Raw genomic sequence first — 17,902 nt, 5'->3', positions numbered from 1 at the left:
ATGCCGTTTGCCATTCGCGGGCCGCCATTCGACAGCGGTTCTTGCTCGCGAACGGCGGGATTTCCTTGCCGTACGTAGAAAGAATGAGACCGGGACTCATTTGTGCGGCAGATTCACCGCCGCTGATCGCTCGACGGCGCCGATATAGTCGCTAGGCCTTTTCTAGATCCCTTCAAAGGTAAAACGGATGGCGCTTTGAAATGAAATACCGACGCTCACAAGCCGGAATATTTTCTTATCGGTGTTATCGCTCTTCGCAATACTTGTACACAAAGAAGAAAAATACGCTGATAATAGCGGCGCCGTCGGCTGCGATGCAAGTACAGCCCATCGTCTCCCGGCTGCAGCTGATGTTTTCGTTGCCGGTGGCGGAGGCGCGCAGGTTCACGGTCGTCGATTGGGCCATTGATGGTGCAGCGGGTGGGGCGCCGGGCGAACTGCCGTCTACTTTGGACACCTCTCGCGCGGCAGATGTTCTACGGCACTGGCGGACGGTTCGCCATCAGTATATGTGCCGCTAGCGTGGACGTGACCGGAAATATGCAGTGTTGTGAGAAGCGCGTTGGCGATGACGTATGTCACGCGACCTTTCGAGAAGCACTCGGCGGGGAGGTGAGACCAGCCGATGAGGAGAGTAGCAAAGGAAAGAGGGAAACGAGCGACGGTCGTTTTTCGATCATCAAACGCGTGTAACTCCGCTATTACGGCACCATTTCGAAAAATTCTTGCGGCTACGTGTTCGTTGTAGACTCGTGCACAACTGCAACACCACAACTAAATTTAGACCTCTGGGTGGTTTAAGGGCCCTTTAACGACAAGAGGTGAACGGACAGTTTACGTCCTGGTCTTCATTTGTGCTAATTAGTGTAGTCATGAAAATATCGCACATGACATCCACTTCAGCGCATTTTCTGAGCGTGTATCATTAGCACGTGAATAAAACGAGGCCAATGATCTGTTGTGTTGTAATAGAACTTCATTTCTTTTTTTTTTTGTCCTGGTGTATGATGGCATGATCGCCAGTATCGCGCGTGCACTCAAGAGAAAAAAAAAACGAAAGGTACGTGCGGCAGTTTTGTGGATCTTTCAGTAAGATTTTTGTATTGTACTTCAAGAAATTATTTCTCATTCGTTTTGCATGGCGTTGCAGCTTACTCATATTATAGTGAACGTACGTATGTGAATAAATGAACAAAGTTGAAACATAATGCACAATCATTTTGTGTTCTTAGTTTGGCAAAAGTTGATTTTAAATACCACAAAAACGGACAAGCTTCTGTAATGACGATGAAGTTACATACTTTTTTTTCTGAAAAAAGTATGTCGCATTCTGCCTGTCACAGTATCATAAGCATTTTATCCCCAATATCACAAAAGAGAGCTTAATTACAACTAAAAATTCACGCTTTTAATATATGTAAAAATATTCTCTAAACATAGCGAAAATACCAATAACACGGTTATTAAATTATGCATATATCGTTTTTTTTTTCAAAGCCACATAACTATAGAATATGCGTAACACAGGTTACACGTTTAAGTGAACCGGTGAGCCGTTCAAATGAACCGGTTCATTTCAGTGAGCTGAGCCGTTCCGAGCCGCTCACTGAAGTGAGCCGTTTTGCCCATCTCTAGTGTGATGCCGCAAGCGAAGTTATCACCAACCTTGGCTCTGTGGGTCATCTCACGGACGTCGAGTTCCTCGAGGGTGCCTACTAGACCATTGTCGTCACGGAAGCCACACAACACTCGTGGGATCCCCACCAGGAAGGACTGCGCCCACCACTTGAGCAGCTTGAACCTGCGAAAACGACAGAAGCGACATAGCTATCGAAGCATGTATGGAATTAAGTTAATGGTAGTCCTAAGTTATTGTATATTTGTAAATTACCTTTATGGCACACAGAAAATGTCACTCTTATTGCATGTGAAGTTGGTGTGCCAGTAAAGGCAGAAAACTGAAAGACAGGTCGCAATAGCATATTGAGGTTCCCACAATAGCTGTCCTCTACTTCATGGACTTGTACAGTGTGTGCTTGAGACTAATTACCATTTAGGCAATAAAAAAGAATAAAATCGCATCCCAAAGGAACAAAACACTCAATTTAGAGAGTTCTGAGAACCTTCTTCAGCACAAAAACAGGCCAAATATGTGAAAATGAAAATAGTTTAAAATTCATGATGTGACACTGACAAAGGGTGCTACAGCTTTCATGTGAAATTCAAAAAGGGGAATTCTGGCATTCATTTTCTTCACTGGAAAGTGAGCCTTTCCCGCCAAATACAGTAAACCCTGTTAACTTGCAGCTGCAAAAACAGGTAAAAATTTCGAGATAAGTGAAATCACGAAAATAAAAGCCCACTGGCTGCACATAGACCCCGTGAATCCTACCCAAAATGCCGCCAGTAATATCGCATTTATTCGCCTAAATGAATGCACTCGCGTCATGAACGCACCCCAAACTTTGCTACTGTGCAGTCCCACGATCGAATGGCTGTGGTGTATTTTTCCGGATGGACTAGAATCCTTTACTCATGCACATGTGTTTAAAGCAAGCGCACTTAATATCAATGCCCATTGCTGTGTTGGGAATACTTAAAAATGATGGCAGGTGAGGAATTCCGAGATCATGTAAACAAAATTCTGCAGCTAACTTCTGTAGGCTACACAGCCACGCTAGCGGCAAACATGCCGCAGCGGCACACCGGCAGGGGCGGTGGGTTTGATGACCGAGAAGCTGATGGCAGAGCCATGACGAGAGAACACTGGCAGTAAGCATGCGGTAAGAACAGGCTGTGTCTAATCACGGTAGCTTGGGGCCTACACAATGGGAAACTGTGACAGCGCTCAGCTTGTTCTCACAACTCTAGAGAGAAAAACAATGTAACTGGCTCTCTGCAACAGTTACTTTAGGCAGTTTACGAACTTTGCTCTGACGTAATAGTAGACAGCGCGCACGCAATGCATAGCCCGGCGCGAGGGCGAGGCGTACAGGAGAATCGAAGTGAAGAAGGGGCGGCCGGCACTTGGTCAGTATAGACAGCCTAGTCGTGCATAGTGTCGAATTCGCGTGTCTGTTGTTTGCTTTGGTGCCCGTCTTTGGTGTTGCTGTGTGCGATGGGCCCCAAGTCGAGTTATATGCCTGCTGTGATACAGAGAGTTTATCTGCTCACAAAACGGAAACGCTGATCAGACACCGGTAAACTTTGACATGCCGATGAGCAGGAGGGTCGAGGAAAGCGATGCAAGCATAATTGCCAAAACAACAAGTGCCGAAAAGCAGCACTTCAACATGATGCTTGCGATAACGGCAGACGGCTGGAAGCGGCTGCGAGGACGAGCTGTTGTGGATCCACAATGACAGGTCTGGTGGTTCCGATGTGGCGTGAAATGCAATAAACCTGGTTCGGTATGCAAACAGTATACGTGCATTTTTACTGCAAAGATAAGTTATCTGATTGCTTTTTCAAATTATTACTGTCTTTATTTTCAATTTTTACTGTTTCGAAAAAGTTCCCATAAAATTTACTCCGCATAATGAACAACCCCCCCAACTTTGGTTTGGAATTTTGGGAAAAAAAAAGTGCATTCATTACGCAAGTATATACAGTATTCTTGGTCATTTTCGCATGTATTGGCTCTGGTCACATTGGCATCTACTTTGCTGATTAATGTATTGATCAGATGTTTGCTTGGTATTTCAGTGTTATCTTTCCTGGTTTTGATTCTTTGTAGTGAAGTTTTGGAGTTTCCAGCCCTCCAATAATTCTGCTTCGATAAGTCCTAGCAAGTCTGTATCTGAGATTACACCTTGGACTGTGTTCAGCGATGTGGGGTCACTGTTGTGGGGTCACTGTTGTGGGGTCACTGTTGTGGGGGTGTCAGCAAAGGCTGTTTGTTAGTTTTGCAAGCTTTTCGTGTTGCAGCTAGTCACGAACATCGAGGAGGAGGTCACCGCTAGCTACCTTGCTAGCTTTATAGCCTGGTCCAATTGTGTTGGTCAAGGATTTTGCTGCAGGAAAGAGTGACATAAATCTTTCTCATTTTCAGGTTTTTTTGCTGTGGGCTGTGTTCAGTTAAGAACGTTGGTGCATGTCTGCCAACCCCTTTTAATTTTGCCGAAAAAATATATATATATTTTGCTGGCCGAGTCCCCAGAACCACAAAACCATTGTTAATGTAGCGAAAATAATTTTAGATTTGCCATAAAAATTTCAGATGATTCCACTGAGCCGGAACCGCTTTTTGTGAATTTCGTGAAAATGGGATTTCGATGTGATCCCAGAAAAAAACTACTGTAGCTGTGGGCCTGAAGGATTTTCTTGGCATAATATGAACAGTGTGTGTTGACAAAATGTTAGCTTACAATGTTGGCGCTGTCATTAAAAAAAATTGCAGATACGGCACATTGTTCAATAGCACTCAAAGTTTAGATTTTTTGCTCCCTGTGTATAGCAGTCAGAAGTTTCAAAATTATTTTCAATTTTCAAACATATATTAGGTTAATAAGTGTGCTAAATGCAATTACCGTGAGTAACGTCAAATGGCATCCAAAAATGCCTAGTGTGGGCATGTCTCTAAAGATGCAATAACTTAAAAATCAAATTTAAAAAAAGAAAGCCATCTTCGATATTCTTTAAAGTCTCCAGAATTAAAGCCAAGCCTGTGTCCTAACTGAATCTGTAAAAAGATGTTGCATTATTTTTGTGAGGTCTGAGTTATAAAGCGAGAAATGTGTCCAAATTGACGTTAATGCCCTAACCCCGGAAATGAGCGAGCATGTATCTGTAGTTTCCAGGTTCATTATTTTTAGGCCGTAAATAGGTTTCGTTGTGGTCAGGAAATGGCGAATTTACAGGAACAAAAAAAAAAAAAACGAAGAGATGGTTCCAGCTCAGTGGAATCTTCTGAAATTTTTTTGGTCAGTTTAAAATTTTTTTTCACTACATTAAAAATGGTTTTGTGCTTCTAGAGACTTGGCCAGCAAAATATTTTTTTCCTTAAGAGGGGTCGGCAGACATGCACCGACATTCTGAACTATGATAACGTGGTATTATCGGAATGTTGGGAATGGGAATGGGAATGTCATGTTGAATGAAAAATGTCACAGAGCCTCTGGTGCATATGTGCTTTAAAGCAGTACAATCTGGTAGCAAGGGGAAAGGTGCTCTATGCATGTTGATTGTTGTAGTTGCTTGGCAATGATGGCAGCCTCCCACCACAGAGTCCAACAAGGGGACGCTACCACTTTTGACAGAGAATTGGCTTGCATACGTCAGTCATACATCACTACTAGTATAACCCAATGTGCTGTACTCAAGGTTAGAACTACCGCACCAGATTAACGCCCAAGCCACCTGAGAAAGACAGGAAAATCGGGAAGAAAGGAGATGACAGGACAGAAAAGAAAATTCAGAGGAAAATAAACGATCAAGGTGAGGGACAGGAAAAGGCGAGCGCCGATTTCCCTCAGAAGGGTCAATTCAGGGTGCCGTCTATGTGAAGCCGAGGCCAAAGCGGTGTGTCTAAACAACGGCCATTGGCTACATCCCCAGGATCCCCTTTTGAAAGTGAAACTTTTATGAAAGTGAAACAAGACCCAGCCGCATACAGCTGAGCACAGGAGAGTCTAGCCCCCATGTGTCTGGGGTCCATGGTGTCGCAACACACCAAATGCATGATAAAGCAAACTCCCCTGTGGGGTTTCAACATTCAGACTTCAGTTTCTTCATTTACCTTCTTCTGATCTGGCAAGAGCAGAGCCAGGTATATGAGAGCGGTATGTGAGAATTTTGGGCATGGCGCTCTTGAAGCATTTATATGAGTGTACCAGTTGCACAATTGCATTTCTTCCTCTCTTCAGAATATCAGCTATTTACATCTGATTTGTAACCCACACTGCCATTTTCAAAAAGAGATTCCTAGAGGAATGTGGGAGCACAATGCAAAATCCAGTGAGGTGCCTTGTGGCAGAATACTTTGAAACACCTCCCCTATGAAGTACTGGTTTCACGATGAGTTTCACTACACCACCAATATTGCAATGCATGCTGGTAGTACTAGTGAGATGACGAACGACTGTGGTGAGAAGCATGTTGAGTTTATATCATTTTGACCTCGCTTACCCGTGGAGATCAAAAAGCAGAAAAGGTAGGAACACAGATTCTGCAATAGGAATGGGGTTCAGCAGACACACGCTCCCATTTCCCCCTAGAACTCACTGCAAAAATCCACAATGGCACTGTCCTCGACATTTCCCTCAATGTTGCTTTGAACACCATAGGGACGAGGACTACTGACTAGCTGCACACCCATTTCACAGGTGTGGGATAGGGCATGAGAGAGTGACAAAAGGTGCGAGTGCTGGTTATTGAGAGTACGTAATGAAAGTCAGTGACGGTGAGTGTGAATGAACCGTATCAATGTGACTGAATGCCTATGAGTGTGAGTGCACATGAATGTGAGGGTGCACACAGCCCCCGAAAATAGTGGTGAGTGAGTGTTACTCCGCTGACGTATGAATGTCATCGTGGTGCTCACCAGGCCGCTGTGCGGGCACTCTGAACGTGGTGAAGTCGGTCTATTGAAGCAGACTATATCTGCAGAGGACTTACCGGCAGAAGTTTCGGTACTGCTGCTCGGAGAGGCAATCTCGTGAGGTCTTGAGCTCGACATAGCTCCCCGTAGAGCCTGGCTGTGACTGCCGACCATGTCTGTGCACCCTAGGGTCGACGCCATCCACCTCAGCGCCGAAGACGAGGGAATGCGACTCGAGCCGGCTTCGCACCACTATGCAGTACTCCTCGCATTCGTTCACCACCGCGTCCACATCGGGCACACCCTCGGGCTCCGCTGCATTGGTTACACGCAACAGCAGACCCAGCTTCCCCAACAGTGCTGACAGGTCTTGCTAGGAACACCAGGTGTTCCCACTAATACACCGGCAAGACTTCCAGATTTAACGCCCATTTTATTCAGCGCTATTTTGGTGGTTCTTGCAACAAGTGAAAAAACAAAAAGGAACAGGGAAACAAAGACCGCTATAGAGGTAAACAAAGCTTGGCTTCAAATATGTCTGTTACTGCTCTTTCTTGTTTGAACATTAAACCTATGAACAGCACGTACTTCAAGAAACCACAATTACACAATAAGCTGCTGCATCAAGTGGGTGTACAATCATCACAGTGCTTAATTAAACTAAAAAACGTACGTGGCACAAGTTATGGCATGAAGACAGTGCCGTTAATGTTGCTCATATCGCGCAGGTTATAAGAGTACAGTGTACAGCAACAGCAAATGAACACGGATGGCAAAGTCACATGCTGTTTAAACCAGGAAAACACTCACCACTGACCATGTACTGCTCGAACTTGTAGCCCCAGAATGACATACGGTCACGGCGGGGGTCAGCTGCATCCTCGAGTCGCCGCTTGCGCTCTGATTCTGTCTCGAAGGCACACAGGTAGATGCTGCCTCGAAAACGGCACGCTGCCAGAAGCCAGTCCTCACGTGCCTCATATGCCGTGCATGCCAGTCGCGTCAGCAGGCCCCGGTAGCAGACAAAGTCTGTGTGTAGGCTGCGCGTAATACGTGTCATGTAAGACAGCATGAAATCAATAGACACCAAGAAGGGAGGAAGGAAGGAAAAAAGCACTTTTAAACTTTGTTCCCTGCTCTTTGTCTTTGGTTCCCATTCGGGTAATTTTTGTGCACAATCCACAAAGAAAGCACACCTAAGACATTAACTTAACGCAATAGTGTGTAGAGTGTCTCGAGTTAAAAGTGTAAAAGAACACTTCAAGTTTCTGCTAGTCTTTTTCTAAGCAAGTTGCCAAAGTGAGAGTACAACAAGACAACCCCTTTAGTTGTGTTTTCAAAGATGTCTTTGGACATTATGCAACCTTGGATTGAGAACTAAGTACAGTGGAATCTCGATGATACGAATCTCACGGGGTCACGAAAAAAATTCGTATTAGCCGAAATTCGTATCATCGAAACACAATTAAAACTAGCTAAATTAAAGAGTCAAGAGGTGAACTCACTCAGGCACACGTACGTAAAAAGCATTTACAGTATAGACCACTTATAACGTAACCGTTTATAGTGCAGAACTGGCTACAACGCGGCCTTTTCCGACTCCCGTTCACCCTCCCATAGAACTCCATGTATACGCATACCGCTTACAGTGCAGCCGCATGAGACGAAATTGCGACTTCCGCGGGAAAATCTCGCCGACAAGGGCGGTAGTGAGCACGAGGTGCGCCCACCGATGGAAGAGGAGATCAACGAGGGCGAGGCGGACGAGGAGTATGAGACGTGGAGCACGAGTCCAAGGGCGATAAAGTCGTCACCGCGCGCCGTATGTGCGAGTGAAAGCGCGCGGGGGACGCGCACCTTCACGGACAGCGAATGCACAGCGGAGAGCAAACGTGACTGCCGTTGCGCGAAAGGCAATGCCTCCTAAAAAAAGGAGGCATTGGCAAAAGGCCGTGGGGGTATGGGAGGGGGGCGACGTTTTAGGCGACGCTGTGCTGCGGCGCCAAATGCATATCTTGCAACCGAGCGCAAGGGTAACTGGTGACGCAATCTCCCCACGCGAAAGGAGCAAAGCGTGAAGGTAGCGCAGGAGGGAGGGAGTGGGGGGGGAGGGGGGGGCGGCTCCTACTCTGCCCGCAAATGCGTTCCTGTACTTTGCGCCTGTGCCGGCTGTCGGTGTCGTCGCGCGCACCGTTTCTTGAAAGCGATCTCCACACGGCTCTGACCTTCGTATGCGCTGTGCTTACACCGCTCAGTTTCCGTTGAAGCGATAGACCACACGAACCTTCGCTTGCTGCGGCGGCCGTGCTTCCCCACGCGCGGCCGCTGCAGCGAGCGAAGAGACAAAAAGAAAAGCACAAAAACAACAAAAGCGCCACAGCTTCAAACTCTTCGCGCCCAGTCGCGGCTTCCGCGCTGTCTGGCGCCGCGTCCGCGCCTCCGCACCAAAAGAGAAAGGGAAAACGCACGTGACTGCGCACTGTTCTCTTTCGCGGCCGTCGGTGGGGTGGCGTTCATTCGTATCAACCGACACGGGTCGAAAATCGATTCGTAACAACCGTTCTCTAGCACGTTGCAATGTAATGGCGCTCGGCCGGGACCTAAGAAAAATTTGTATCATCCGGAAATTCGTATTAGCCGTGATCGTATCATCGAGATTCCACTGTACTTGGGTGTCAGCTAAACCAGTTGTTAATCTTCAACATGAAATTAAGCAGATTCTGTATCCTTACAATGAGTGCACCTTTACAATTACCGATGCACCGTCTTATGTTACTGGAGTATATGAATTGTTTGTGCCGAACTTTTGTACATGCACAGAAAACATGGTTAGATTATTAGTGCATGTGTTGTACCTTCCGTCTGTCCCTGTGTTTGTTGTGCTTCACTTGCAGTATGTTGTACCAACAAGGCCGAATTTCTACTCTTTTCAAGTTAGATTGTTGTTCTTTTTCTTTGTATTTTCCAACACCTGTTTGAGTAGAACAGCATTATATAATTAGTATTATGTGATAACCGTTATTTGCAACTGTACGTGGGAGCGAGTACCTTTTTAAAGCGTGCACACCTTTAGTCTTTCCTTCCCCTTAAACTTTCAAGAAATATAAATGTTCAATCAATCAATCAATCAAAAGCTACACATGGTACAACAGAAAAGAGTGTTTCGCATGGCACATTTGCTAGAAAGGTTAAAGTAAATTGTGGGGTTTGATGACCCAAATGATAATAGTGAGCTATGAGTGACGCCACAGTGCCCCTAAGCTCCAGATTGCCTAAAGCATGGCGCACAAGTATTCTGCCCCATCACAATTTGGCCCACCTCAGCAGTAGTGCTGCAGCGGGTGTTCCAATAGTTCATTAGGTGGAAAAAATATTGGTCAGGTGTAAAAGTGGTACATTTAATTGGCAATCAAATACACTCCTTCCCGTGCAGACCAGACACAAGCATTTTGCAATGACGGTCCACCATTTTGCATTTCGGCAGTTCCTCTCAACAAAAAATTAACTCTGAATCCCACCCATTTTCATCAACCACCATTCAATCTTGACAAGTGAGGAATGCGCATATTTAGGTGTAATTAGTATTGATTGTAGTTTAAAATTCAACAGCCATGTCGCTCACAATAAAAGACTGTTGCCTTATCGAATGTGCACGCTCATTACGGCTTCACTGTTCTTTTTGCACCTATACTGGTTTCATTGTATGCACTACATTTTCATTCACTCTCCCATTAACTACTGTGTAATGTTTTGGGTAACACATACCGGAGTCATTAACACGTATATTAAAGACTCATTTAGTAGCATTTCATCATGAGCACTTTTCAGTCGACAGAAAAACATTCATCCAAAAGAAAGGTGAACCTTACACCATTGGGTATATTAGTAATATAGACAAGGAATAACAGAGGTCCTATCCCAGACTCTTGGGGAAGTTTTGCAGACGTGACAGGTAAGGAAGTTGAGGGCTCACCAAAGATGTAACATTCCGTTTAATCAGACATAATTAATCTGGTCGCCTCTTCTACCTCTTCTCTTCTCTTGACCTCCCATGTGCTCTTCCTTCTTTTTCACGAGCTTTACACGGGCCTCCCCTCTGTCGTCAACCCTCCTGGGTTGATATGGTACCACGTTGTTCACAGATGATGTTTCAATAACACCTTGTGGTCCACTGTAGCACAGAGTCTTTAAAATGCCTTGCTGATGGGTGGACTTCACAACCTTGCAGGGTCCTGTAAAAGGAGCCTTTGATCCTTGCAGACCCCTCCGAACATGCACGTAATCTCCCACTTGTATGTCCAGAGATTGGACTGAACGTCGGCGGTCGTAAGTTCTTTTCATTGCGGTCTTGTATATAGCATGTTGATTGTCAGACTTCTTTCGTTCTTGCAGCACCAAAAGATTCGTGATCCCCAACAGGTGGTCTGCGGGAAGCCATTCCGATTTGTCATGGTACGCGAAGTACGGTGTGCACCACAAGCCATCCGTGTGTGAGTGATTGTGGTGGTTCACAGCAGCTTCAAGGGCACATTTCCAACCGCCTGGAAATCCCGGGTACAGCACGATGAACTGTTTGACATCTCGTATCGCTCTCTCGGCGGGTCCATTTGCTTCTGGATGGTATGGTGCAGCGAAACGAAGCACTATGTTCCTCTCATCAGCCTAACGTTTCAAGCGATCACTTCTAAAAGCTGGACCATTGTCAGTGATGATTACTTTGGTGTGTTTGAACATATCTCGGTTAAGCAGCGAGATAACGCTGTTGGAATCTTCTTTTCCGGGCTTGCATGCCACCATGCGTGTGCACTCATCAATGGCCAGTAGAAAAGCTTGCGTAGTTCGTACTCCCTCCCCCTTTTTTCTGAGCTCTGCGAAGTCAAGATGTATAGTCTTGAATGGCTTTTCTGAGTGTTTTTGGATAATCATCGCACTTCCACGGGGCCTATATCTTGTTTCATCGTCGTCCAGTAAAATCTTTGTTTAATCTTCCAGCAGGTCCTCCAAAACCCGCCACGGCCACCGGATTCCAGTGAATCATGATACAGGCTTAAAATGTTTCCTACACTCATTGTAGGCACATGTAGCCTACCATTTTTGAGAGTCATCTCTTCCATGCCGTCCCACAACATATGGGTGACATGCTTGTTGTCATCTTGGTTCCTAATTAGTAGTCTTGACAAGGCGTCTGCATCTGGCAATTTTTCTCCTGGCCTGCGAGCGACATCAAAGGCAAACTGTTGTATTTCGCTCACCCACCTGGCCAATCTTCCTTTAGGTTGCAAGAGATTAAGAATGTATGTCAATGCTTGGTTGTTGGTGAATAGGTTGAAGTGTTAGCCTTCCAGGTACGTCCTGAAATAACAAAAGGCCATTACGACTGCCAAAGCTTTTTTTTCCGTCGTTGGGTAGTTAACTTCGGCCTTGGTGAATGTGTAGGAATAATAGCCGATCACTTTGAGCTGTCTCTTCGGATGCTCACTCCCGTCCTGCTGGTATAGTACAGCGCCAGTACCATAATGGGAAGCATCGGTGTTTAGCTCAAACGGGTTCAAGAAATCCGCTATTGTCAGCACGGGGTCAGATGATATAATTTTTACAAGCTGCTGATACTTATCTTCCCATTCATTAGTCCACGCAAATGGATTATCTTTTTGTGTCAGCAACGTTAGGCATTTGGTCTTTAGGGCGTAGTCCTTTATAAAAGCCCTAAAATGTCTAGCGAGACCCAGGAAAACTCAAAGAGAATGCAAATCATATGGTTTTATCAGCTGGGAGATGCGCTTGACGGACTCTTCTTTCGTGCTTTTTGTTTGTCCGTCAAATATTCTCCCTAGGAAGACAACAGTGTTCTTAAAGAATTCGCCCTTCTTCAAGTTAATCTTTAGCCCAGCTTTGCTAAGTGCTTCTAGTACCCGGGATAGATGCGAGCAGTGGTCACGAGTCTTCGAATCACAAGTCACGAATAATTATTTACACGTCAATCACGAGTCTTTGAATCTTTGAATAAATGATGATGTCATCCACATGCACGTTGCAGGTGATTCCGGTAAATTGGCTAAGCATGCTGTTCATGATCTTCTGAAACCATGCACCAGAATTTTTCCAACCGAAAGGCAGTCGGTTGTATTCAAAAATGTTGAAAGGAGCAACAAATGCCGTGAATGGTTTGTAGTCTTCTTGCAGCGGAATCTGCCAATATCCTTTGCAAAGGTCGATGCGGGGAAACCATGTACATCTGCCTGCCTCGTCAATAATATTGTCAATCCTTGGCATCGGGTATGGGAATAAATCAGTCTGACGGTTTACAAGTCTGTAATCAGTGCACATCCTGAAAGTGCCATCATCTTTGGGCACAATTGTAATTGGAGATGCAAAGGTAGATGTTGATGGTCGAATAACTTTAGCATCTAGCAAGCCTTGTAATTCTTCCTTTAGCCATTTCTTTTTTTCATAGGACATCCCATAGGCCTTTCTTTTAACAGGTGTTGTGTCGCTGAGCTTGAACGGAACATCACTTACTTTTGCTGCAGGAGTGTAAACTCCGATGCATATCAGCTCCGGGAACTGTGTCGGTACATCCGAACTCTCTCTGACCAATTTGAGACGTGTTTAAGAGAAGTCTGCACACAAATTCAACTGGGATGTCTCAACCAGAATGTCAACAACAACTTCATCGCGCCATGAGATGTTTATCTTTAATTTCTTCATGTCAGGGCGTGCCAGTATAAAATTAAATGCGGCGTCATGAACAAGCAGTGCTTCTACAGTTGTTTTGCTTGTTTTAAACTCTACACACATGCGTGCCCACTTGTCTAGCACTCGAGAACTTCCCTCGTAACTGTGTACTTTGACAACTTTTCCACTGAATATTTGATCTTGCAGAATCAATAGCGAATTAACTATGCTAACTGATGCTCCAGTGTCAATTAATACTTCAATCATGTTTCCATTGACGCTCATCTGTGCGTACAGTAGGCCTGCCGCAGACTTCGCGAAGTAGACGCTTTCTTTCGGTGTCTCCAAAGAGACGGAAAAATCCGGGCTTACCAGCTCTTTTACTTGTTTCGGGTATGGAGCCCTTTCTTTGGCTGAGTCAATTTCAGCATAATTCACTATAGTGTTTTGGCAGTAGGACGCCAGGTCTTCTGGGGATCTGATGGTAGAGCTTCGGCTACTGATGTTGCTCTCTTGGTCAAGTAAAAGGTCGTCGGGAATGTCTTTCAGTGACTGTAAGAGTTCATCCAATGTGGCAGGTTGTCTCATCATGATTAGATGCTGATAATCCTTTGTCATGCCCAGAATTACCAGTGGCACGATTGATGATTCCCGCAGGTCGGGGTTGGCGCGTTGCAGAAGCAAGCGTTTCTCGTAAAAGTAGTCGATAACCGATCCTTCTCGCTGCTTGTATGCAATGGCCTTTCCCCAGCATTCTATGGGATTCAAAGCGAAGGCTCACAGGAAGCTAGCTCGCCATTCAACCCATGGTACATCTGTGTTGATGGCTCCGTGCAATTCGAACCACTTTCTTGCATTTCCTAAAAGGAAATGCTGCATATTATAGATGCGGTCACAATTCGTTGTCCAATTGTTCTGCGAACATGCATATTCATAAAAGTGAAGCCACGTTGACTGGCTTAACGATGTACCATCAAAAGGTTCTGGCTTGATAAGTGCTTTCACCGCCTGATTTGTTGATTGGAGTGTTGATGACAATATGGTCTTGCTCTTGCTGCGCATGCTGTTCCTCATTTTTCAAAAAGTGTTGTATGAGATGGTCGGCAGCTTGAGTTTCACTTTTAACTACAGTTGGTCTACTAGAACTGTCACTCCAGCGTTGGAAGTCAGTCACACGCATATGCACTCTGACTGAGCCAGTGGATTCGAGATGCTCAAGCAATGAATTGGCTCTATCGGCTAAGAAGGCCAAGAAGTCCAGTGTGCTGACCTTTTCAGGTAACTCGATGGCATTGTCTCCATCTTCCTGGTAGTTCCTCACCAGTAGACGACCATCTTCATGTCGGGCGATGGTGAATGACACCCACATGGTTCAAAACTGTGACTGCGCCAAAATGTAACATTCCGTTTAATCAGACATACTTAATCTGGCCGCCTCTTCTACCTCTTCTCTTCTCTTGATCTCCCATGTGCTCTTCTTCCTTCTCTTTCACGAGCTTTACAAAAGATTTCCTCAAACTGCTGTCAATTATTTAAACACACCTGTATCCACCTAATGACCACTGAACTGACCCCGTATGTTCTCAGTTTTTTCCATAAGTTTAACATGACAGACTTTGTCGAATTCTTTTGATAAATCGAAGGTAATCACATCAACTTTCTTTTTCTTAATTGGTGGCTTCAACGCACTAATAAACTGTTTTGAAGAGTTGCTGTAACAGTTTAAAGGCACCTGTGGAAGTCATGCTGTTCATCATATGAGGGTTGTTCAATAAAGACTTGGAATGATTCTCTGAAACATTTATTTCTGAACATTACTCATCAAAACTTTCGTCGCCTTCAAAGTATTCTCCACTGAGCGCAATGCACTTGACCCAGCGTTTCTACCATTCCTGAAAAACATGGGTGAAGCCATTTTTTGTCATCCGCTTAAAAACTGCCTCCAAAGCCTTCACTACATTCTGGGCTGTATCAAAATGACGTCCCTTCAGTTCCTTTTTTTGCCGTGGGGTACAAAAAGAAGTTGCAGGGGGCCAGGTCAGGACTACAGGGTGGGCGAAGGATCATTGAGATGTTTTTCTGGGAGAGAAATTGGACCACAGTGTTTGCAATGTGAGCCCTTGAATTGTACCCGCCCCCCCCCCCCCCCCCCCCCCCCCGTGGTGAAGTTTCAAATTTCCCACAAGTTCGGGCCTTTTTTGTGAAATCTGTTCTCTCATGAGCGTCTCCAAAACACTCCTGTAGTACTCGGCGTTTACCGTCTGGCTCGTAGGAACTGAATGGGTGTAGACCATTCCCTTGTGGTCTAAAAATGTGATTACCATTGCCTTGTTTGCTGACCTTTCTGCTTTAGCCTTCATTGGTTGAGGCTGCCCCTTTTCAGCCCACTGAGTGCCTTGACACTTCACCTCTGGGTCATTGGCAGTAAACCCAGGTCTCGTCTGCAGTAATAATGGTCTTCCACCAATCTTCACCTTCTTCTAGGCACCGCTTCCACTCGAGACAAACGTCTACACGGTTTTGTTTCTGGAATGGGGTGAGCAGGCGAGGGATCTACTTCACACGCACTCTGGACATGTGAAGACATTCTTTCAAAATTTTATGGGCGCTTCCTACTGAAATCTCCAGGGATTGGGCAAGTTGCCTGACAGTAAGGCATCTATCGGTTTTTATCATTAAAGCCGCTGTGTTGACGGTTTCCTCAGAAAGGGCTGTAAGAGATGCACGATCCCCTCCCTGCAATTGAGGGTCGTCCCTGCCCTCTTTGAAGTCCTTAAACCACTGAAAACACATTGCACGAGACATAACACCCTCACCAAATGCATGAGTCAAATAGGCATACGTTCCTGTGGCCATTTTGTTAAACCGCACACAAAACTTGATTGCATAGTGTTCACGCGAAATCGCCATCGGTCACACAACCAGCACACTTGGAGGCTATGACATGCTAGCTCATGTTTGGATGCATATTGCTGCTGCCACAATAGAGCGAGAGTGATGTGACATCTGGTGGAAATTAGTTAGTGGTAGATTTTTATGGCGCAAGGGCAACTGAGGCCAAAGAGCGCCAAACACAAGGTTGATGGTCGACTCAGGTTAGTAAGCAGTAAAAGATAAGGATAAAAAGCAGTGGTGTATAGGGCCTAAAATAATTGAGTAATGATTACATTTGATGATTATGGGCAAAGCGCATGACATTTACAAGGTCAGGCAGCCTCAGCAACAGTCCTTGTCAGGGCAAGGAGTGCGGAGCGCCTGACATGTAAGATAAGAAATCTCAGCCATTTCCTCGGGAATGAGACAAGGCTGAGTTCAATGGTAATATGAAATGGCGCGTAGGAAGCCTACACTCGCTAAAAACTTAAAAACTCTTTTTAGTGAAAACATTTGGTAGTCGCCGAGAAAGAAGGACGGGTGCGGAGGTATCTGATTTCTGTATAGTTCTGGGAAGTAACGTCTCCTGTCTGGTTCTAGCCTCTTGCACATGATTAGAACATGAATGACGGACAGTCGATCACCACATTTTGGACAGTGCGGAGCTGGAGAATTGTTTAACAGATGTGAATGTGTTGCATATGTGTGGCCTATTCTAAGCCTGCATAGTGCAACCTCTTTATATCTGTCGCATTTCTCGGTAGCATATCTTCCTATTATGGGCTTTATTGTATGTAGTTTGTTTTCGATTGCTGCATCCCATTCTTCTTGCCATTGCCTACGAATTCTGTTTCTAATGTGTGGCCTAAGGTCCTCGTAGGGTACATTGTCTATGTCAATAGAAATACGGAGGGCAGCTGACTGCGCAAGTCTGTCAGCTACCTCATTGCCAGCTATGTTGCAATGCCCCGGTACCCAGCATAGTGTGATTTTAAGTTTGGATTTATGAGCCGACATGAGACATTTTAGAAGGAAATTAGTCACTGGATTTTTATGGTTTTTACCGGATGACAACGCAGTCACCGCACTGAGGGAGTCAGTGTATATGATGGAGGCTGGTTGTTTCTTCTGTAGGATGTGCCTTACGGCAAGGAGGATGCCACAGCATTCTGCAGTAAATATGCTTGTATTTTCGTTCATTGTTTTTGATTCGGAGAATTGAGGGCCATGTGCGGCACATGCGACAGCTGAGGACTTGGATGCATCAGTGTAATACTCGGCACACCTGTATTTTGCCTGCAAGTACATTAAGTGCTGATTTATTGCGAGCGGGTGCCCATGTTTGCCCACCTCAAGAAATGAGATGTCACAGTTAACAGCGTGTATTTCCCACGGCGCAATGACGTCTTTATGGGACACCACCTGGAGGTTGGAGACCGGTATGTGCAGGCTTTCAATGTGTGACGCGACCCTAATGGGATATGGTGGCGTTGCTGATGATCGCCTCAAGAACAGCTGGGTGTTATTTGTGTCCCGCAGGAGTTCACCAGATGGATGTTCTGCGTGAGAGAGCACCTTAGTGGCATACACTAAGCTTGTGCACTGCCTTCGCCGTTCCAGTGACCATCTGTTAGCCTCAACATACAGGCTGACTATTGGGCTAGTTCTGAAAGCACCAGTGGCCAGACGGAGCCCAAGGTGGTACACTGGGTCCAGCATCTTTAGCACAGACTTTGACGCTGATTCGTACACTACCGAGCCATAGTCAATACGTGACAGTACAACGCTATTCAGAGGTTCAGTAAACAGTCACGG

General features: G+C 45.5%; 1 protein-coding gene across 1 annotated transcript in view; it reads right to left on the bottom strand.

Annotated features, from left to right (window-relative positions):
* Window positions 1-14,554, bottom strand: part of LOC119462541 (decapping and exoribonuclease protein) — a 39,419-nt gene extending 24,865 nt beyond the window's left edge. Inside the window, exons 1-4 of the mRNA XM_037723883.2 lie at window positions 14,535-14,554; window positions 7,349-7,578; window positions 6,616-6,853; window positions 1,666-1,801 (exon numbers count right to left, since the gene is read on the bottom strand). Of these exons, the coding sequence (XP_037579811.1) occupies window positions 1,666-1,801; window positions 6,616-6,853; window positions 7,349-7,578; window positions 14,535-14,554 (624 nt within the window). The remainder of the gene's footprint in view (window positions 1-1,665; window positions 1,802-6,615; window positions 6,854-7,348; window positions 7,579-14,534) is intronic.
* Window positions 14,555-17,902: the final 3,348 nt, after the last annotated feature.

Source organism: Dermacentor silvarum, chromosome 8, assembly GCF_013339745.2.
Source record: "Dermacentor silvarum isolate Dsil-2018 chromosome 8, BIME_Dsil_1.4, whole genome shotgun sequence".
Lineage (NCBI taxonomy): Eukaryota > Metazoa > Arthropoda > Arachnida > Ixodida > Ixodidae > Dermacentor > Dermacentor silvarum.
Note: the sequence above shows the minus strand (reverse complement) of the source record. Positions and strands in the feature narration are given on the sequence as shown.